Here is a 22562-nt window from a genome sequence, read left to right as displayed (position 1 = left end):
AGGCTGTCCTGGTAGGGATTTCTGAACCCCTCTGGCACTTTGCAGCACTAGTGCATTTCTGAACCCCTCTGGCACTAGAGAAGCAGCGTGGCTAGAGAAGCAGCATGGCTCAGTGGAAAGAGCCTGGGCTTGAGAGTCATAGGTCATGGGTTCGAATCAGAGGTCATGGGTTGGAATGCGGGCTCCACCGCTTGTCAGCTGTATGACTGTGGGCAAGTCATTTAACTTCTCTGTGCCTCAGTCACCTCATCTGTAAAATGAGGATTAAGACTGTTAGTCTCACGTGGGACAACCTGATTACCCTATATTTACCCCAGCGCTTAGAACAGTGCTCTGCACATAGTAAGCGCTTAACAAATACCAACATTATTATTATTATTTGCAGGGGGTCGCTTCCCCGGTCAAACTTCAAGGACGGGGATGGGGGGGAGGAGCCAGGTGAAGGGCAAGCGAAGCCACTGAGCCCCTTGACTTCTGGTTGCTCCAAGGTTGTGGCATTACAGCCTGGGGTTTAGCAACATTCTTGTGGGGAGAAATGGTAAGAGGAAGGAAAGCGATACATCAGGCAGCTCTGCTGTCTCAGCAGTCCAAGAAAATCCCCGGAGGCCTGAGTGGCCCTTCCCTCTAGCCAGAAGGCATTGCTGACAGATCAGCAGCAGGGCAGGAAGGAATCAACTGGAGGCTTCTGGCCCACATCTCCCAGGTTATGGGTACAGGCAGGGAGGAGAGCATCTCTTGCCTACAGGCACTCTTTCAGGGAACCCGAAAGAACGGGGGAACGGTGAAAACAACCCCAGGCTCCCTTGTCCCCAGCGTCCAGTGTGGGGGCTTCGGGCCAGGAGGCAATAAAAGATAAGGTTGGTGGACTTTCTCCTTCAGGAAGGTGCCATCCCATTATCTTCACGGTCCTGAGGCTCGTGGACTTCCAATCTACGGCGTCTCTCAAAGAACAGGGGCGGGTGTGACCTCCTTTAATCTACGGAACAGAAGTCAGCAAGGTTGCGTTGCTTAGGTCGGAGACATGCTCTTGACCAACCCCAAGAGCTTCTGCCTGGCAGGGGTAGACTGCAGAGATTCAGCGCTCAAACACAGCCACCTCTCAATGACCCACACAATCCAGACCCTTCGCTTCCCCCTCCTCGGTTCTCTGGTGATTTCTCTAAAGATGAAAAATCAGGGAGAAAGCAATGCAAGGTTGAAGGTGAAAACGGGGGCGGGAAGGAGATCTCTATCTCATGCACACACACACATGCATACTCATGGTCTCAGAGGAGGGTTCTGAGAAAATGGTCAGGGCCTGATGTCAAACAGCTGATTCTGGGTGAGGCAGATTCTGAGTGAAGGACGTAGCATGGCCTAGCGGATAGAGACCGGGCCTGGGAGTCAGCAGGAGCTGGGGTCTAATCCCAGCTCCTCCACCTGTCTGCTGTTTGAGCTTGAGCAAGTCTCTTAACTTCTCTGTGCTTCAGTTACCTCGTCTGTAAAACGAGGATTAAAATTCTGAGCCTCAGGTGGGATATGGACTGTGTCCAACCTGATTAGTTTGTGTCTACCCCAGAGCTTAGTACAGTACCTGGTACAGTGTAAGCACTTAACAAATACCATTAAAAAAAAGGAAAGGGTGGGACTCTCCCCAAGGTAGGGGTTATCTCCTGTACCTCTCAATGATGCTGTTGTTGTGCTGGAGATCAAATGTCACTGACTTCATCTCCTCCTGGAGCTCCCGCATGCTGCACAAGACACAAACAACCTTCACTCCACCGCTCAAACCACCCCAGGGCTGGGATCACCCGCCCCACCCACCCAGCAGAACTAGTCTTTGCATAGAGATTTTTCCAGGTGGAAATAAATCTTGAGCATTCCAGAAATTTCAGGTGGATTTGCATTGGGATCTGAGAAAGAAAAAGTCCAAATCTTTTGTGGGAAGGAAAACCCAGTTTGTATCTGGGTTCAGATAGAGAACCCAGATCAGAAGCTGAGACTGATCCCCCATTACTAAAGTCCTCTGCACTTAGTAAGAGCTCAATAAATATGATTGAATGAATGAATGAATCTCTCTGCCATCCTGTCCCTGCCCTACTAAAGAACTGGAGTCTGTCAGATTGGGATCCAAATCTATTTCACACGCAAAATGGTCTCTGGTAGAGTGAGAACTGAGCTCCCTGAAGGCAGGGCGCAGCTAGCTGCTTTTGGGAACCTTTGACTCCAGATGGTTGAGAACTCTGGGGAAAGTTCAATTTACACTGGTGTGGGGAGGGGTGAAGGGGACACAGAGAAGTGATGGAGGAGGAGGGTTTGCCTCCAGATAATTGACCCCAGAGAAGCAGCATGGCTTAGTGGGTAAAGCACGAGCTGGGGAGTCAGAAGGTCATAAATTCTAATCCCAGCTCTGCCAGTTGTCTGCTGTGTGATCTTGGGCAAGTCACTTCACTTCTCTGGGCCTCAGTTACCTCATCTGTAAAATAGGGATTGAGACTGTGAGCCCCAAGCTGTGTACAGCTTGATTTGCTTGTATCTATTCCAGTGCTTAGTAGAGTGCCTGGCACCTAGTAAGGACTTAAAAAATACCATTATCATTATTATTATTAATATTTCCTTTGCACCCCCATCCCACTTACTGCAGAAGCAGCTCCTTCGGAACAGAGTTCAAGTCCACATCCAGGGAGGGAGAAGAGGTTGGAGGTGCAGTCAGTCTGTTCTGAAGGAGGCGCTGAGTGAGCCTGTCCAGGGCCTGCGTAGAGAGCATAGGTCGGCAGATAGGATGAGGAGGAAGCCAGGGCCGTGGCAGAAGCATAAAGGTTCTTCCATCTGAATGAGATCTGAGAGAGGGAGATACTCTGGACTGGCTGACCCAGGGTGGCCATGGATTCTCCTTGGAGTCACAGGAACCACAACTGAGTCTTAACTGTTGGAGCTGACTTAGGTATGGGACTGCCCAGAAGCAGGGGGATGGATGAGATGACCTCTCAAGTTCCCTTCGGGCTCTGGGATTCTCTGTGATGAAGCTAGTCCAGCTTGCCTGGGCTGGAAGTTCTGATGGTGCCCCGGGAGTCTTTAAGTCTAGACCAGATACCACCTGTGTCTGCTGTGTTCAGGGTGAAGGGAGATTCTGGGGAAGAGTTATCGCACACTGCTCCAGGTATAGGGAGCGGGAATAAGGGGGCAGATCCCAAAATACCTAAAAATCTCCAAGCAAACCCTCTTCAGAAGAAAGGGAAGAGATTCACAAAGGCGCTTCAGAATGTTTGCTTTTCCTCTGCACCTGTGCCTATATGAGTAATATAAGCCCAGATCACATATATGTATATTCATAACATCCTGGGCTGGGAGACAGGAGAACTAGGTGTGAGTTCTGGGTCTTCCCCTGACACGTGGTCTAGTGGAAAGAGCACAGGCCTGGGAGTCAAAGGACCTGGGTTCTAATTGTGCTGTGCCACTTGCCTGCTGGGTGACCTTGGGCAACTCACTTCACTTCTCTGTGCCTCAGTTTCTTCATTTGTAAAGTGGAGATTCAGTACCTGGTCTCCCCTCACCCTTTAGCTGTGAGTCCCATGGGGGATAGAGACTATGTTTAACATGAATATATTGCTTACAGCCCGAAGCTTAGGACAGTTTTTGGCCCATAGTTAGTGCTCAACGAAACGTTATCATTATCATTATCATTATCATTACTTAACCTCTGTGGACGTCAGGGTTAATTGTTATAAAATGGAAAGGCTCACTCCTGCGTGTCCCTGGCTCGTAGAGAGAGGGCGAGGGTAGAATGAGATGTTTGGAAAGAAGCTATATTCACTAGAAACAAAGAATGAGTCATTTCTCTAATTCCTTACCAGGGAGAGGAGAAGGGGCTTCTTAAGCGGTGGGAGTTGGTGGGGTTGGGAGGAGCAATTTGGGAGGGACTTGTCTTATACTGTCGAGTCGTTTCTGACCCATAGTGACACTAAGGACACTCCTCTCCCAGAATGCCCCGCTCTCCATCTGTAATCATCTTGATAGTGTATCCATAGAGTTTTCTTGGTAACAATCTGGAAGTGGCTTACCATTGCTGCCTTGCGCACAGTAAACGTGAGTCTCCACCTTTGACTCCCTCCCATGCCGCTGCTGCCCAGCAAGGGTGAGTTTTGACTTGTAGAAGATTGCCTTCCACTCACTAGCCACTTCCCAAGCTAGGAATGGAATGGATAGGTCTCTGCTTGACTCTCCCTCCTGCAGCTGAGACCGGTGGAGTACTGGAAACTCTCCAGGTGCGACCCCGAGAGCGGGAGAGGGACTTCCCAGACTTTAATGGAGAGGGGGTATGGAGGGAGATTGTATCATCTTCAATGCACAGCCAAGGACAACAATGCTTGGTCCTGACACGGGGCACACCTCCAAGACAGCTAGGCACCAAGAGGGCACCGGGCCTGGCATCACGCTGCCGCTGCATGGTACACTCCGACTCTCTTCCCTGCTGCCAAACTCCTCAAGCAGCTTCAAACGTTGGGAGGAAGTGGAGGCTGCAGGGGTGGCCAACTCTGCTCGGAGCGGACGTGTGTCTGCTTGCAAAGGACATTTGAAGAGGGGGCTGGGTCGGGGTGGACGCGCTGCTTTCCCTTCTGTGGAACCTGGGCACCTTGAGCAACCCCAGAACGACATTACCTCCCTGAGGCACTCCTGGGTTCCCTGGGCTTCCGAGCTGCAGGCGGCCACCGTGCTGTTCACCAGCTGCAGATGCTTGCGGATCTCGTGCACCTCTCTGGGGAGGAGAGCCAGGGGTTACCGAGCCCTTCGGGCACCAGCGGCGCAGTCTGATCCGGGCACCCCTCCCCAACCCTTGCCTTGCTGCTCCGAGGGTCTGCCCATGGAAGGGAGAGGCCTGGGGAGAGAGCCTGGCATTCTCGTTCCAGGTCTTCCTTCTCTGCTCTGGGCACCACCTCAGGGCACCACAGCCCCAGAGCATCACAACCTCAGGGCATCACAGTCCCAGGGGACTCCAGCCCCAGGGCACCAGCACCAGCATCATAGCTCCGAGTACCACAGCTTCAGGGCATCGCAGGCCAGAGCATCATAACCTCAAGGCATCATTGCCCAGAGCCCTACAACCCCAGAGCACTTTAATCCCAGGGCACCACAGCCCAGAGTACTACAGCCTCAGAGCGCCACACTCCAGAGGACTAAAACCCTACAACTACAACACAATCCTACACTACAACACCACAAAACTACTACAGACAGATAATTGCTTTCCCCCAGCCTTACTGAAGACACATCTCTTTTTATTTTGTTAATGAAATGTACATCGCCTCCATTCTATTTAGTTGCCATTGTTTTTACGAGATGTTCTTCCCCTCGACTCTATTTATCGCCATCGTTCTCGTCTGTCCGTCTCCCCCGATTAGACCGTGAGCCCGTCAAACGGCAGGGACTGTCTCTATCTGTTGCCGACTTGTTCATTCCAAGCGCTTAGTACAGTGCTCTGCACATAGTAAGCGCTCAATAAATACTACTGAATGAATGAATCTCTTCCAGGAAGTCTTCCCTGACTGAGCCCTCCTCTTCTCCCACTCCCTTCTGCGCTGCTCATACTTGCTCCTTCATTCATCCTCCCTTCCCCACAGGACATACGTATATAACTGTATAGATCTGCACTTATGTTTATGCCACAGCACTTACGTATAAATCTGTAATTTTATTTATTTACATTGATGTCTGTTTATATTGATGTCTGTCTCCCCCCACCCCCCCCTTCCTCTGCCCCAACTGTGAGCTCGTTGTAGGCAGGGTTTGTCACTCTTTATTGCTGTATTGTACTTGCCCAAGCACTTAGTATAGTGCTCTGCACACAGTAAATGCTTAATCAATATGACTGAATGAATGAATCTATTTACCTATTTATATTAATTTCTGTCTCCTCCTCTACACTGTGAGCTCTCTGTGGGTAGGGAACGTGTCTGATGTTATGTTGTACTCTCCCAAGTGCATAGAACACTGCTTTACACACAGTAAGCACCCAATAAATGCGGTTGAATGAGTGAATGATTCCCAGAGGACAACAGTTCCCACGAGTACCACAGCCCAGAATACCACAGCCTCACGGCACCACAGCCCAGAGTATCTAAGCCTAAGGGCACCACAGCCCCAGTCCAATAACACATCATTTGAGGACAAATCACCCCCTGCTACTGCCTATTTGAGTTCAGCTTGAGTTCAAGATTAACCCTAAGATCCAGGGTTCCTTGGAGACTTTCTCCTGAAGCCTGAAAAGCTGCAAACACATGTGTCTACCTGGCCACCTCCTGCTGCTTCCTCACACCAGAAAAAGCAACCTGGAAGGTCCTGGACTGGCTTTTGCCCTGGAAGGTTAAAGAACCCCTGCTCTAGGCTCTCAGCCTGCACAAAGGCAGAGGGATAGACAAGATGACTTTGACAGGGCTTTACTAACCTTTGTCCTGGAGAAGCAGTGTGCTTTGTGAAAAGAGCACAGGCCTGGGAGTCAGAAGGACTTTGGTTCTAATCCCGGCTCTTTCACTTGCCTGCTGTGTGAGCTGGGGCTTCACTTCTTTGGGGCTCAGTTACCTCATCTGTAAAATGGGGATTAGGACTGTGAAACCCAGTTGGGACAGGGATTTTGTAACCTGATATCTACTCCAGTGATTAGAACAGTGCTTGACACATAGTAAACGCTTAACAAATATCAGAATCATTATTATTATTATTATAACCTGGGAGCAGATTCTCTCAATTTTTTGGATCAGGGCTAAGAGGGGCCCTGCCCTGAGCCCACCTTCCTTGCACGTTGGGGATTCCTCCAACAGCACCCTCCCTGGACCCCAAAACGGCCCCTGCTGAGCTAGAAAGGGATCCAACAGTGAGTGATGGGAGTTCACCCTTTGAGGAGAGAGAGTGTGTGTGTCTGTCTTTTGGGAGAGGGGAGGGGAGGAAGTTCTGGGCCCTGGTATTCCAGTGAAGCTACAGACTGGCCCAGCCTTGACTTTTGGGTCCAGCAAATCTTCCCCCAGCTAGTCGGCCCCCCTCCAGATCAGGCCAGTATGTCTGTCTTTCGGAGTGGGGAAGCAGGAAGTTGAAGCTCAGGGTTATGGGTTGACCTGAGATAAAACCGGGGCCTAGGACAGGATGCTCCCTGGGTCGGTTCCCAGAGGGCTCTGACTGAGGCTCGGCTAAGCCAGGAGCCGTGAGCCAGGCTGCTTCGAAAGGAGACCGCCCTGGGCTGGGGTGGGAAGAGGCCGGAAGCTGCCGGAGAGATACCGCCAGTGCCTGGGATTGATCAACATTTCTAGGTTGCAGGGCTTCTCCTAGAATTACCAATTCGGGCAACCAAGACTTGGTAATAATAGTAATGATTATGATAATAATAATAATGGTATTTGTTAGTGTTTACTGTGTGCCAGACACAATTCTAAGCACTGAGGTAGATATAAGTCGATCAGGTTGGACACATGGGGCTCACAGTCTTAATCCTATTTTACAGATGAGGGAATTGAGGCACAGAGAAGTTAAGTCACTTGACCAAGGTCCCAAACAGAAAAGAGGCAGAGCTGGGATTAGAACCCAGGTGCTTCTGACTCCTAGGCCCACGCTCTATCAATTAGACCACATGCCACCCTGGATCCTGCTCCTAATCCCCGGACACCATAGGCAATGGCTGATTCCGTCGGCTCTGCTGGGCCCTTGGCGGGGACAGGCCCGGGGAGAAGGCGGAGGGCCCAGTTGGAGAACTTCAGTCTGGGTTGGATACCTCATCCTCTGTCCGTGCATGGTGAGAGCCTCCTGATACTTGTGAACACAGTCATCTTGGAAGATACGTAGCAGTCTCTTGGCTAAATGGACAAAATTCACCCTGAAAAGGCACAAATTGACCATTAAAAATCAGAGGGAAAGACAACAGCCATCCTATTATCTCTCCTCAGCATCGCTTCAGAAAACCTTTCCTCAGTGCCTGAAGCTTCTATTTATGGGCTTGGTGCCCGACGGGAGGCAGCGGAGGAGAAGTGTCGACGTAAATGAAGGAGATGCGGCAGGCTTTGGCCAAAGGAAAGTTTGTGTGGTCATAATTCGACCATGATGCCTTGGGATCCAACTCTGCTAGTCATGGAAGACTTCCAGGAGGAGGTGACTGGTGGATTTTAAAGGAGATAAGAGAAGTGGCCAGGGAGAGAGACGAGGGGATGCCCCTTCAGACCTGTGGGAGGGGACTTGAGGTCATGGGAGGAGGAGCAGGGAGAAAAGGGGAGAGGAGTCAAGCTTCCTGGCCTGGAGGGCCCAGGATAAAGAAAAGAAGGGATGCTTCAGTGGAGGAAGGATGCTTGTCTAGCCCCAACATTTTATCTGTACTGTCACAGGCAATCACAAAACTGCCAAAATTACACTTCCAATTTGCCTCATTTAACCCAACCTGGCCAATGGAGATACAAGCTTTCCTGTCCCCACAGGCCATTTTCCTCATGCTAATCACCCAGTAAGGACACAGATGGGAAATTAAAGGACACAGGCCTTTTGGACAACATGCAGGGCATGAATTGCTATGGGCCTGAGCAAATGCAAGGAAGGAGAAGTTACTCACTTATCAAGTTTGTGAATCTGCTCTTCATTGTAGCCCAAACCTGAAAAGCCCAGAAATCTCGGTGAGAATCCAAGCACTTGCAGGATCAGTCAGAGCCATGGCACTGACCCTGCTAAGGTCATGAAGGCACGACTCCTTAGGGTGCCCAGGCTGGAAGTGCTGCTGGTCAGCACTGGGGGAGGGCAAGTGGCTCCTGGAGAGGCTAGCCCAGGAATTAGCCATTCTCTTCCTCCTGGTGCTCCTCACCAACCCTCCAGCCTCAGAGAAGGTTGCTGCTGGGGGGCTGAGGATGACACAGCCGGGCATGACACCTTTGGGAGGTGGAGCAGGGGAAAAGGGGCTCCTGCCCACTGATTTCCTAAGAAGGATGGCATGTACTAGGTGCCTACTAAGTGCCAAGCACTGTGCTGAGCCAGGGTAACAAGATAATCGGATGGGACAATGGTATCTATCCCACATGGGGGGGTCACAGTAGGAATGAATGAATGAATAAAAGTAAAAGGGAGATTGATCTCCATTTACAGATGAGGAAGTTGGGGTCCAGAGAGGTTAAGTAACTTGCCCAACATCACACATTAGGCAAGTGGTGGAGTCGGACTAGAACCCGCATCCCAGGCTCCCAGTCCCTGGTTCTTTCCAATCAATCCATCAGTGGTATTTACTGAGTGCTTACTGTCTGCAGAGCATCACACTAAGTGCTTGGGAGAGCATTAAAATACAGTAGAAGACGTGGAAGAAACAGACACTGAAATAGCCAGGCTACACCCTGAGGCCAAGGAGGAGTTCAAATGGCAGGTAGGGCGATGCTATGTCTCATGAAGGATTACAGCTGCTTATAGAGATGAGCGAGGGTGGACAATGTCAGCCCCAGCTCTCACTGGGTTAGAGAGAAGCTGCGTGTCTTAGTGGATAGAACATGGGGCTGGGAGCCAGAAGGACCTGGGTCCACCACTTGTCTGCTCTGTGATCTTGGGCAAGTCACTTCACTTTTTCTGGGCCTCAGTTAGCTCCTCTGTAAAATGAGGATTAAGATTGTGAGCCACATGCGGTACATGGACTGTGTCCAAATTGATTAACTTGTATCTACCATAGTGCTTGGCACATAGTAAACGCTTAATGAGTATCGTAGTTATTATTATTAAGAGTCTTGGGGAAACAGGGAATCTTCACCATCAGCATCATCATCCCTGGTATTTACTGAGCACTGACTGTGTGCAGAGTATTGGGCTAAGCTCTTTGGGAAGGCTTGGGATCCTGAAACTGCTACAGAAATTGTAAATTCCTTGGAAGTAGGGATTGTTTCTATCAATTCTGTTGTATTGTACTCTTCTAAGCACTTACTTCAGAGCTCAGCACACAGTAAATGAATACCACTGATTGACCCCTCGATCTCAGCTCCCGCATGCAGGGGACCGGGACCCCTCCCCATCGGTCCTGGCCCTGGGACCCAATGGTCCAGGACACCATATCCTGGCCCCTATCACAGGGGTCCACACCCATCCCAACCCCAGAGGGCTAGGACCCACCCCCTTTACTCTAGCCCCAGCACAGAGGGCTCCAGGACCCCCAGACCGAGCCTTAGCACCCAAGGTCCAGGATCCCCAATCGCAGCCCCAACACCCAGGATTCCAGGAACCCTCACCCCCGTCTAACAAGCAGGACCTCAGGACCCCCGCCTCTAGCCCCGGCCCTCAGATTTCCAGGATGACAAATCTCAGCTTGGCCACTCACCTGGCCGCATCCTGGCTTTCTTGAACTGCTTGTAGATAAGCTGCATCTTGTCCAGGCAGCACTCAATCTGCTGGATGCTGCTGGCCGGAAGAAGGAACCAGGTCACGGGAGGATCCACCAACCCTCAGGGTGGCCGGGAGCCAGCGGAGAGCCGGGGGGATGTTGGGGGGGGGGGAGCCGGGGATGGGGGCACCGGCAGGTTCAGACTTTCCTAATGACAACTTCTTGTCGCAGGAGAAAGAGGAGAAATGTGCCACGGGGGCCCCAGGATGAGGGTGGAGGAGAGGCAGGACGGGCAGTGGAGAAGTGGATACCGGCCTGTGACCCCACACATCCGACCCAAAACTCATAGCTGAGGACGCTTATGACAGCGCTGGGATCCCATGCAGTTTTTGGTCTTTAACCCAGGCACACCTAGAAGTACTAGCCTTAAACTGCAGTCGGAGGAATGCAGGTGAAGAAAAGGACAATTTCCTCCCAAGGTGATTTTGTTGTTGGGTCGGGAGGCAAGGCATGTTCAAAATGACCTCTCAAAGCCCCTTCTAGTTGGAGACATCTATGATCCTTTTTTCTAGATCACTACCTCCCCCCAGCTCTACTCCATTCACCTCCAGCCTGAAGACCCTGGCTCGGTTATTCAAGACACTGTGGTTCCAAGTTCAGCTTTACTTAATGAGCATCTAGATTTTGTAGAGTGCTGAGGGGTTGGTAGAAAGGCAAGGATTATTACCCCATTTTGCAGATGAAGAAACTGAGTTCTAGAGAGGTTATGTAACTTGTCCCCGGCTGTCCTGTGGGCCACTGGCAGAGCTTGGACTCGAGCCTGGGTGACACCACTGACCTAGAACTCGTAGCTGCTTCCCCACCTCAGCCAGGGGGCCCTTTCCCACTCTCCAGCTCCTCTAGGCCCTTTCCAACCAGACATCTCCATCTGGGTAGGGGCGAGTCGACCCCAAGAGACAAAGAATGGGTCGAGGGGCGGGTAAAGCCCGGAGCGCTCTCCCCTTTCTGTGAGGTCTGTCACCAAACGAGGGGCCCGACTGTTAACACCGCCCCTGCCCTTTCCTGAGCTTGTGATCTGCCCTGGCCTCTCCTCCACTCTGGGGAGGCTGGCAGCAGGCAAGGAGGTTCCTCCCCGGGAAGTCTTCCCCCACCCCCTCCATCTCCTTGGCTAGAGAAGTGCAGGTTGGTCAGGATAAAGAACCCAGCTCAAAGATGGCTCAAAAATGAACGGACAACAACACGCTGCTTAAACCCCCGCAAAGTAGGAAATCCCACAGACCTTCTGTCTTCATGTACCTGTTCCCGGCTCTTCGCCAGCTCAGCGGCCATGCTGCCCAGGCGGCTCCAGGTGTCCTGGATACTCTGGGGCCATCCGGAAAGAATCTCACTGATCTGGGTGGGAAGAGAGGGAGCGGGGAGGGCAGAGGTAGGGTGGGGGTTGAGGGGTGGGGACAGGGTCCAGTCACCCGGGATGCTGCAGTCAATTCCTGCCTGGAGACAGGAGGCCAGACCGGATGACCGCTCCTGTCGGCAAGAGGACCCCTCCCCGCTCCCGCCAACCCCCAATACCCTCCTCCTCCTCCTCCTCCTCCTCACCTCCACCCCCACCCCAAGCAGGCGGGACAAACTCACAGTCTGAAGTCTGGCTCTCAGTTCACCCACGACTCGCCGCTCTGGTTCCTCACATGACCCAGAAGTGAGCTGAGGCCTGAGGGAAAGATAGCAGGCTGGGACAGGAGGCCCAGGGAATCTTTCCCAGCTTTATCGCAGGGAAAGGAGTTGCCCAAAGCATGAGGAGCATACAATCCTACTGGCTTTATGGAGGAAGACAGTGGGGGCACACAAAGAAGCAATGCGGTCTAGTGGATGGAGCATGGACCTGGGAATAAGAAGGACCTGGGTTCCAATCCCAGATCTGCCACTTGTCTGCTATGTGACCTTGGCCACGTCACTTAACTGTGCCTCAGTTTCCTCACCTGTAAAATGGGGATTAAGACTATGATCCTCCTGTGGGACATGGACTGTGTCCGAACTGATTAGCTTGCATCTAACCCAGCGCTTAGTACAGTGCCTGGCATCGAATCATTCCAAGCGCTTAGTACAGTGCTCTGCACATAGTAAGCGCTCAAAATATACTATTGAATGAATGAATGAATATAATAAGTGCTTAACAAATACTATATAAAAAAGAGAATTAGGGTTTGAGGATTCAGCGGGGGATCCTGCAGTTCCTGCTAATCTGCCAGTCTATGATGAAGCCTTTCAAAATGGGGTTTGATCAGTGGCCAGTGGCAGAGCAGATGGTTGTGCTGAGGAGATAAGTCAAGGAGTACAGTGGGCAGAGTGTGGGTATAGCTCACTCTCTCCCCTCAGAGACATGAGGGATGCTGGAGGGAGCATGACCCTCTCTTCTGGGGTCTTCTTTTCCAACTGCCTCACTCAGACAACCACCTCCCTGGTCCTGAGCTCCCCCGTAGGATGCGAAGGAACTCAGTTTTTCTAGGCTTCTCTGAGGGAGGAAGGCCGCACAGAAAAGAAGAGCAACGGGACAGATGGAGGAACCCGAGAAAGGCAGCAGGAGGCTGCCCTGAGGGGAACTGCCAGCTTGGGGGAAGGCCAGAAAGACCTGGAATTTGACGGCCAGTGGAGGGGAAGGTAGAGCTTCACAGGGAAGGGACACATCTGGGGAAGTGCAGGGCTGGAGGAAATGAGGTTACTGGGGAGAATGGAGATTGGAAAGGGAAGAGGGAAGCTTTTGTCTATTTTCCAGGGGTCTTTGCTTTTAGGATATTAAAGCCATGTCATGAGAAGCAGTGTGACTTAATAGAAAGAACCAAGGACTGAGGTAGAAGAGCTGGTTCTAATCCCTGCTCTGCCACTTGCCTACTGCGTGACCTTGAGCAAGTCACTTTTAACGTTTGTGGGCCTCAGTTTCCTCTTCTGTAAAATGGGGATTAAATCCCTGTTCTCCCTCCCCCTTAGACTGTGAGCCCCAAGTGGGACAGGGACAGTGCCTGATTGTATTGTGCCTACCCCAGTGCTTAGCACATAGTAAGCACTTAACAAATATCCTTATTTTTATTATAGTGATTAAACTTTCAAGAATAGCCTGTGAGTTCCCCAGGTCAGTTAAGTGACCAGAGGAACCAGGCATTTGGGGCCATTTGGATTTCCAGACAAGACTGCCTATACTCGGGATGGAGCTGAATTTGAGTCCGGCCCAGTATTGGTCAAATGTCCCCCAATCAATCAATTGTATTTACTGAGTGCTTACTGTGGGCAGACAGCACTGTATTAAAACACGTGGGACAGTACAGTGTAACAGAGTTGGTCGACACGTTCCCTGTCCACATTGTGCTTACAGAGTAGAGGGGGTGACAGGCACTGATATAAATAAATAAATGGATAAGTATATAGGTACTGTGGGGCAGAGGAAGGGGTGAATAAAGGGAGCAAATCCAAATGCAAGGGCAATGCAGAAGGGAGTGGGAGAAGAAGAAACTGGGGCTTAGTTGGAAAAACCTTCAGTAAGACTTTGAAGTGGAGAGAATGATTCTGATGGATATGAAGAGGAAGGATATTCCAAGTCAGATGGGCCTTCCCATTCCCCTCATCTTCTTTTTTCTCCTCATCCTCCTCTTCCCCTCTCCAGGCAAACCCACAGCACAGGAATGCATGGCTCTGGTCCTTGATCCCAGGCGGAGGCTAGACCTCACCCCAGGCCTGGACAGAGCTGCTCCTTCCGAGATCTTCCCTGAACTCTTCATTCCTCCAGCTCTTCCCTAGCCTGCTGTCTGATCAACTTGGCCTCTGCCATGTGGGCTCCCGGTTGAACTTTTCCCTCACTGAGGAACTCCAACCCTTTGCCTTGGGTCTCCCTCTTCCCACCATCAGCAGTGAGCAGACTGGCAAAGCCCCACACAGCCTGCTGAGAGCGCAGGGAAACTCCTTGGGGTGTAGGAAAGCACCAACACTACACAGAAGGGTGGAGCAGGTAGGAAAATCCCAGTGAGATTGGGAAAGACTGAGTCCTCCCACTTGCTGTTTCCAATCAATTAATCGATGCTATTTATTCAGTGCTTACTATGTGCAAAGCACTGTACTAAGCACTTGGGAAAATAATAATAATAATGATAATTATGGTATTTGGTGAGTGCTTACTATGTGCCAGGCACTGTACTAAGCGCTGAGGTGGATACAAGCAAATTGGCTTGGACAAAGTCCCTTTCCCACATGGGGCTCACAGTCTCAATCCCCATTTTACAGATGAGGTAACTGAGGCCGAGAGAAGTGAAGTGACTTGCCCAAGGTCACCCAGCAGACAAGTGACAGAGCCAGGATTAGAAGCCATGACTTCTGACTCCCAGGCCCGGCCACTATCCATGACTCCATGCTGCCTCTCATACAACAGAATTAGCAGACACGATCGCTGTCCGCCGAGGTCAACCTTCCTGACCTTCAACCCACGGCAGAAAACTAGGGCCTTCCTGGCAAGGTAACTGCTGCCTTCCCTTCCCTCACTGAGAGACCCTGCTCCCAGCACGCTCCGTGGGTACCGAGCCGGAGATAAAACCCGATGCCGTGAGCACTGAGCATCCCTCCAACTAGGCAACCAGCCACACTGTTTCTTGGAAATTGACACCACCTCTCCTCCGCGCCGTTGAGGAGACTCCTTCGCGTCAAAAGAGCACCCACAGCACGAAGCCTCCTCAAAACCTCGGGAAGACTGGTGGCCACTGTAGTGGTTACTGTGGCTACAGGTGGGCCTTGGACTCAGAGCCATGAGGAGCCTTAAGAGTACCCTACTGACTCAGTTTTTATTTTGTATGCTTGTCTGTTGCGTTTAACATTTCATCATTCCTGATGTGTCTACCTCCAGTCCTGGCTCTCCACTTATTCTCTTGGGTCGAGGGACAGGGCCCTGTGTATTCTCTCCCAGCTCTTTAGTAGTGTTCTGCACACAGTAAGTGCTTCAAAAATATTACTACTACTATCGGCAGGCCAGACTTTTGCAGGGATTTAGGGAGATGCCGCTTTCAAGAAGTTGGAGGATCTGGGAGTCCCCAGCTCTGTGGGGATTCCAATTCTGAGTTTGGGGGAGTCCACCAGCCTCCAGGTCAGCCACGTCTCCTCTGAAAAGCAGAGATCCAGGCAGAGGCTGGTGAAGGGGAGTCAGAGAGATAGGGAGAGAGCAGCTGGAAGCAGGAAGTTAAGGAGACAGCCCCTCTCCCTGGTTGCCTCCCTCTCGGTGTGTGTACCCAGGTGGTGTACGTGCATGTGGGTGTGCGTGTGTCCATGTTTCCAGGTCAGTGTGTGGTGGGGGGGAAGGAGGGGGAAAAAGGGGTTATGCTCTCACAGGCTTCATTGCCAGAGACAGGTCTGGACACCTTCATTAAAGCCAAACTTAACTGGAAAAGAAGAGAGGATAGATAAAGGAGTCTTCCTGGGGTGAGGAGATTCCAGTCAAACTTAGGAATCAACTAATTGGCATCAAGGCAACGAACCCCCTGCCACCTTGGGCGTGGCTAAGCCTCATTCCAGCCGCAGACATACAGGCAGCCTGTCTGTACCCTTCAGGGTAAGGTGCAGGCTCTCTTGCCAATGCCAGGAACTACCCGGGGCCTAGAACCTCCCAAGCACTTGGGGATGGGTTGAGAATGAGGCAGGAGAGGAAGACGATGGGCACCCTCAACAGTTACTGCAGAAACACAGTGACTTCCCTGAACCAGGGCAGAGGGAACCTGGGAAATCCAGGGAGAACACGGACCATGGAGAGCTGGGCTAAGGGACAATCAATCAATCAATCAATTGATGAGAATTATTGACCAGTTACTGTGGGCAGAAAACTGTACTAAGCGCTTGGGAGAATACAACGGAGTAGGTAGACATGATCCCTGCTTTCAAGGAGCAAAACCCAGAAAAAAGAACAATGGCACAATGGCCCCTTATAGTTGGATTAAGAAGGGGAGAAGGCAAGAATGATTTGGACCCCCCATATCCCCCTCCCTCAGAGAGAGGTCCCAGCCCTCGACACACCTCCTTGGTGGGCCGGCCAAGAAAAGTGGCCCCAAGACACCCTCGGGTAAGTTCCAGGCACCGCTTAGTGGAAAAAGCACGGGGCTGGGAGTCAAAGGAGCTGGGTTCTAATGCCAGCCTCACCACTTCCCTTGGGCAAATCACTTAACTTCTCTGAACCTCAGTTCCCTCATCCGCAAAATGGGGATTCAACACCTTTCCCTCTCCTACTTAGACTGTGAGCTCCATATGGTACCTGACTAATCTTGTATCTGATCCAGCGCTTAGTTGGGGGCTTGGTGTATAGTCGGCGCTTAACAGATACCACAATTATGAGTTTTGTTACTTACCTGTCTTGACCCTGGCCACTGTGGTTCAGGAAGAGTAGTGCCATCCGTGTTTTCTCCAGGGAGTGTCCACAGGAGGACTTGAGCATTTCCCTGTGGTACAAGCCAGCCCCAGCAACAAGGAAGGGGGAGGAGGAAGGATTAGCCCCTCCTTCAGGGCTCCCCCCTCGCCATCCTCTTACCCACCCTCCCATCCAGGCTGTATGGGGGGGCGGGAAATACTCAGGGGTGGGCAGGGACAGGGCAGAGAATCTGTGGCCAGACTGATACCTGTGAAAGCCTCAGGCCCCACCACCACCTCGGCCCCCCGCCCTGGGAAAGAGTAGCCGAAACGACAGCCCCTTTCCCCATTCTCTTTGCCCCTCCCCACTCTGAGCTCGCCCCGGCCCAGGCACCTACACCAGCCAGGTGAGTCCCCTGAGCATCAGCTCCCGGCCCCTGTGCAGCTCCTGGGAAAGCCTCAGTGTCCGGTGCCCGGAGCCCAGCACACCCTACAACAAAGAAGGAACTGTCTCAGCGAGACCACAGTCTGCCTCCCCCAGCTCCTCCCTCTCTGTCTAGACCCTTCTAATCAGTGATACTTATTTGTTTGAAATGATATTTGTTGAGTACTTTGTATGTGCCAGGCACTGTATTAAGCACTGGGGTAGATACGAGGTTATCAGGTTGGACTCAATCCATGTCCCACATGGGGCTCACAGTCTTCTTCCCCATTTTACAGATGAGGTAACTGAGGCACAGAGAAGTTAAGTGGCTGTCTCAAGGTAACGCAACAGACAAGTGGCAGAGCTAGGGTTAGAACCCAGGCCCTTCTGACTTCCAGGCCTGTGTTCTACCCATTGGCTATGCTTATTCATTCAATTATTCATTCAATCGTATTTATTGAGCACTTACTGTGTGCAAAGCACTGTACTAAGCACTTAACCAAATGCTAACTCTATGCTACTCCCAAGCCAAAACCATCCTAAAATCCCATCTCCTCCAAGATGCCTTCCCTGACAAACCCCTCATTTCTCTATCCTTCCTCCCTTCTGTGTCAACTGGACTGTGTAGCCCTTAAGCACTTTGATACTCATTCCAGCCCCACAATACTTATATAAAAATATTCTTATAGTCTATTAATTCCCCTATTCCTAATCTAAGTGCCTCCCCACCATAGACCGTAAACTCCTTTGGGGCAGGGATTATTTCTATCAACTCTGTTACACTGTACTTTCCCAAGTGCTTAGAATAGCGCTCTGCATGCAGTAAGTACTCAATAAATACCATTTACTGATTGATTGATAGATAGATAGAAATGGTATAATTGAGCTGCATGGCCTAGTGGATAGACCATGGGCCTGGAAGTCAGAAGGACCTGAGTTCTAATCCCAGCTTCGCCACTCGTTTGCTATGTGACCTTGGGCAAATCACTTTACTTCTCTGTGCCTCAGTTACCTTATCTTTAAAATAGGAATTAAGGCTGTGAGCCCCACGTGGGACATAAACTGTGCCCAACCTGATTAATGGTCCCTGTGGGACTGGGGGAGGGGTGAATGTTAGTCAGTCAGTTAAACCTATTTACTGAGTGCTTACTGTGTGCAGTGCACTGTATTAAGCACTTGGGAGAGTAAAATACAACAATAAACAGACACATTCCCACAACGAGCTTACAGTCTAGAGGGAAAAGTCAAAGTCAGAGTCAGATGTCAACGTCAAATGTCAAGGTGCTTATGGGAAACAGACCGAAGTGCATAGGGGAAGCGGAAGGGATGGCAAATAGAAGAAATTCGTTCATTCATTCAATCGTATTTACTGAGTGCTTACTACGTGCAGAGCACTGTACTAAGCGCTTGGAATGTGCAATTTGGCAACAGATAGAGACAATCCCTGCCCAACAATGGACTCACAGTCTAAAAATGAGGATTTAGTTTGGGAAAGCCTCTTGGAGGAGATGCACTTTTAGAAGGGGATCGCCACGTACCTTGGCAGTGTTGTAATCCGCCAGCAGGTCCACTTTAGGGACAAACTTGGGGATGTCGAGGGCTGCTGCAGGTGTAGAGGCAGGAATGTGAGTCTGGGCCCAAGGACGGAGCCCTTCCAAGCCCCCCCCTCCTCCCCATCCCCCTCGGCTCTAACCCTTCCTAGAATTAGAGAAGCAGCGTGGCTCAGTGGAAAGAGCCCGGGCTGGGGAGTCAGAGGTCATTGGTTCTAATCCCGACTCCATCACTTATCAGCTGTGTGACTTTGGGCAAGTCCCTTCACTTCTCTGTGCCTCAGTTCCCTCGTTTGTAAAATGGGGATGAAGACTGTGAGCCCCACGTGGGACAACCTGATCGCCTTGTATCCCCCCAGCGCTTAGAACAGTGTTTTGCACATAATAAGTGCGAAGTGCCAATTCATGGGTTCGAATCCTGGCTCTGCCACTTGTCAGCTGTGTGACTGTGGGCAAGTCACTTAACTTCTCTGTGCCTCAGTTCCCTCATCTGTAAAATGGGGATTAACTGTCTCATGTGGGACAACCTGATTACCCTGTATCTACCCCAGCGCTTAGAACAGTGCTCTGCACATAGTAAGCGCTTAACAAATACCAACATTATTATTATTATTCAGTGCTTAACAAATACCATTATTATTATTATTATTAGGCCGGGTGTTCGGCCTTCTCTGCCCCCACAGTGACCTCTTGAGGCCATCCCGGAGGAGTGCACCCTTTCACCCCACTCTTCCTTTAAAAGTTGGCCCGCACGATTAGACCCGCAGGCCCCCAAATGGCACCATATTCCAAGGTCAAATCCTTCTCATATTTCCAGACCCCCCACTCTCCAAGGACTAACAACAAGGAAGTCCGGAAGCCTGGCCCCGGAGCTCCTACCCACCCTCCCCACTAGCCAGAGGCCAGGGACCTATTGCATCGGGCTCTCGGGTCTGAATTCTTCTCATTTATTCATTCAGTCATATTTACTGAGCGCTTTATTGTATGCAGAGCCCTGTGCTAGCGCTTGGGAGGGTACCATAGAAAAATAAACAGACACATTCCCTGCCCATAAAGAGCTTAGAGTCTAGAGGATTCTGAACCCAGCCCAACCGCTATGGCCTTTATTGGGCAGATTCTGCCTGGAATTTGCACAGAGGAGGAAGTCCTCATTCCTGGAAATGAAGGGATGGGACAGCAGACCAGGAGGCTCAAGCGTTTGGGTGCTCATTGCACATCCTTAGGCAATCTTTAAAGAGCTAATAAACAGATTAGACTCCATCAGGCCGATTGGGAGAGTGTAGGTCCTCACCTACCTGGGCACCTAAGGCTGCGACAGATGCCTCTAGATGTCCGGTGGTTTATGATGCTAGCGGCTCCTTGGAGCCGAATGATAATAATAATAATTATGGCATTTGTTAAGTGCTTACTATGTGCCAAGCACTTTCTAAGTACTGGGGCATATGCAAGGTAACCAAGTTATCCCACATGGGGCTCACAGACTTAATCCCCATTTTACAGCTGAGATAACTGAAGTACAGAGAAGCGAAGTGACTTGTCTAAGGTCACACAGCAGATAAGTGGTGGGATTAGAACTCCCATCCCTCTGACTCCCAAGCCCATGCTCTTTCCACTATTCCACGAAGCTCTAGTGACTCTGATCTTTCTCCCCCCCCTTTCCCAGCAGGGAAGACCAAGACCCAGAGCTAAATTGTTTGCTCAAGTCACTAGGTCTTCCCCAGAAAAACATCTGGTATTAGTTCGGAGTCTCCCAACCCCTCTACTCTGGTCCAGCCCCCAAGGATGAACATCAACTCCAGAGGTGGGGAATGAAACACCCATACACCAAATGAAAGAAGAGTGGTGGCACCCAGAGGAGCCAAACTCACGATCCCGGAAGGTCAGGCCCAAGGGACTCTTGGGCTCCACGCTGAGCAGGGTTAGGGGGCTGCTCGCTGATGTTTTCACGAGGTGCTGAGCAGGCAGGCTGGGCTCCAGGAGGCAGGGGTGGCCCTCAAATAGATACTCCTGGTGGTCGGGGGCAATGTTGGTTTGTTTGAACACCGATTCCAGGAATACGGCCGTCCTGGGCAAGAGGAAAGAGATGAGAGTGGGTGTTGGGGCCGCACCTTTCGTTCATTTATTCATAATGCATTTACTGAGCACTTACTGTGTGAACTAAGAGCTTGAGGGAGAACAATATAACAATGAACAGATTTATTCCCAGCCCACAACAAGTTTACAGTCTAGATGGGTCGTAGAGAGCTCGGTTCCGGCCCTGCTAATTAATCCCCAGCCTGGGTTCCATGACCAGGGAATTTCAGTCTTGATTAAAGGTGGAAGAACAGATCTAGAGAAGTTCAAGAATTTGTGAGAAGTCACATAGATGGTCAGGAGCAGAGCCAGAGATGGAACCAGCCAGTTCCACCTTCCTTTCAAGCCAAGTGACTGCTCAAAATAATAATAATAATAATAGCAATAATAATACTATTGAAGTGTTTACTGTGGCTCAGCACTATATTAAGTGTTGGGTGAGATATGAGATAAACAGATTGGATACAGTTGCTGTCCACATGAGGCTCACAGTCTAAATAGGAGGGAGAAAAGGTATCGATCCCCATTTTACAGATGAGGAGAAAGATACAGAGAAGTAAAGTGACTTGCCCAAAGTCACAAAGCTGGCCAAACGCAGAACTGGGATTAGAACCCAGGTCCTCTGATTCCCAGGCCCCGGGCTCTTCTCGCTAGAGTTGCCCTCTTCTCCACCTTTTGCCGTGAGTCAAGGGTGGAAAAGCTGTAACAGCCTCACAGGTGGGGTTTCCCATCCCGGGTTTTCCCATTCCAAGCAGGTCCTCTGAGGCAGGTGGGCCTACCCGGCCCTACCTCACCATGATACCTCCCTTCCCGCCCAGCTCCATCCTACCCAGCAACAATGCCCCATCCTGTACCGCCCCACCCACCCCATCCCACCCCCCAGTGCCCCATCCCAGTCCCAGCCCGTCCCATACGTGTTGTGGGCGTGGACGTAGACGTGGTGCAGGACGGCCTGCGGCAGGGAGAAGACATGGACGACGACCCTGTGGAGCGTGTCGCTGGTCTCGGCGAAGAACTGGTTGAAGCCCCAGCACTTCTCCTGATCCACCTCCAGGACGTTGGCCAGGATAGGCACCAGCTGGGCCCGCAGCCCTCTGGTCAACGACAGGGGACCCCAGAACCCGCATCAGCCCCAGGCTCTGCCGCTCCTCTGCTGCCTTACACCCTCTCCCTCCCGCTTCAACATGTCCTGGCGATGTCATCTATTCAGCCCAGCCAGGGTAGGGGCGCGGAAGGCCTGAGAAGGCTAAGCAAAGAGCGGAGCTGCAACTGGAGTCCCTCCTCCCTGACTAGTGTCTTGCCTCCTCCTCCATCTGACCCCTACCCACGGGCCCAGTGTAAGGGGGGGCACAGGGAAGCAACCTTCGGCTTCCTTCTCCTCCCTGAATCCTGCTCAACCAGACAGCCCAGAAGTAGGGGGAGCACTGGAAGTTCGGGGACATGGGGAGCAGGCCGACACCTCCTCCTCTTCCTCTTCCTCCTCCTCCCAAATCCTGCTCACCTAGGCAGTCCAGAGGTAGGGAGACCCCTGGGAGTCTGCAGAGCACTGGAAGTAACCCACTGCCTCCTCCTCCCAGTACTTGCTCAGCCCGACAGCCCAGAGGCAGGGGGAGCACTAATAATAATAATTGTAGCATTTGTTAAGCACTTACTATGTGCCAGGTACTGTACTAGGCACTGAGGTGGATACAAACAAATTGGGTTGGACACAGTCCCTGTGCCACATAGGGCTCCCAATTTCAATCCCCATTTCACAGATGAGGTGAGTCAAAGCTGTGTGACTGTGGGCAAGTCACTTCACTTCTCTGTGCCTCAGTTACCTCATCTGTAAAATGGGGATTAACTGTGAGCCTCACGT

At 51.3% G+C, this 22562-nt stretch overlaps 1 protein-coding gene and 1 non-coding gene across 2 annotated transcripts in view; both read right to left on the bottom strand.

The window, feature by feature from the left end:
* Positions 1-318: 318 nt before the first annotated feature.
* IKBKE (inhibitor of nuclear factor kappa B kinase subunit epsilon) overlaps positions 319-22562 on the bottom strand; it is a 29844-nt gene continuing 7600 nt past the window's right edge. The window contains exons 8-21 of the mRNA XM_029068339.1: positions 21619-21798; positions 20500-20696; positions 18620-18684; positions 17056-17147; positions 16660-16749; positions 11927-12002; positions 11574-11686; positions 10292-10368; positions 8561-8600; positions 7736-7837; positions 4639-4735; positions 2619-2731; positions 1659-1730; positions 319-976 (exon numbers count right to left, since the gene is read on the bottom strand). Coding sequence (XP_028924172.1) covers positions 943-976; positions 1659-1730; positions 2619-2731; positions 4639-4735; positions 7736-7837; positions 8561-8600; positions 10292-10368; positions 11574-11686; positions 11927-12002; positions 16660-16749; positions 17056-17147; positions 18620-18684; positions 20500-20696; positions 21619-21798 — 1348 coding nt within the window. The 3' untranslated portion in view covers positions 319-942. The remainder of the gene's footprint in view (positions 977-1658; positions 1731-2618; positions 2732-4638; positions 4736-7735; positions 7838-8560; positions 8601-10291; positions 10369-11573; positions 11687-11926; positions 12003-16659; positions 16750-17055; positions 17148-18619; positions 18685-20499; positions 20697-21618; positions 21799-22562) is intronic.
* LOC114813619 lies at positions 4125-4262 on the bottom strand. The gene has a single exon (XR_003761335.1). It is a non-coding gene; the product is annotated as a small nucleolar RNA SNORA7 (small nucleolar RNA).

Source organism: Ornithorhynchus anatinus, chromosome 7, assembly GCF_004115215.2.
Source record: "Ornithorhynchus anatinus isolate Pmale09 chromosome 7, mOrnAna1.pri.v4, whole genome shotgun sequence".
Taxonomy (NCBI): Eukaryota; Metazoa; Chordata; class Mammalia; order Monotremata; family Ornithorhynchidae; genus Ornithorhynchus; species Ornithorhynchus anatinus.
The sequence above is the reverse complement of the archived record's forward strand: the minus strand, read 5'-3'. Positions and strand labels throughout refer to the sequence as shown.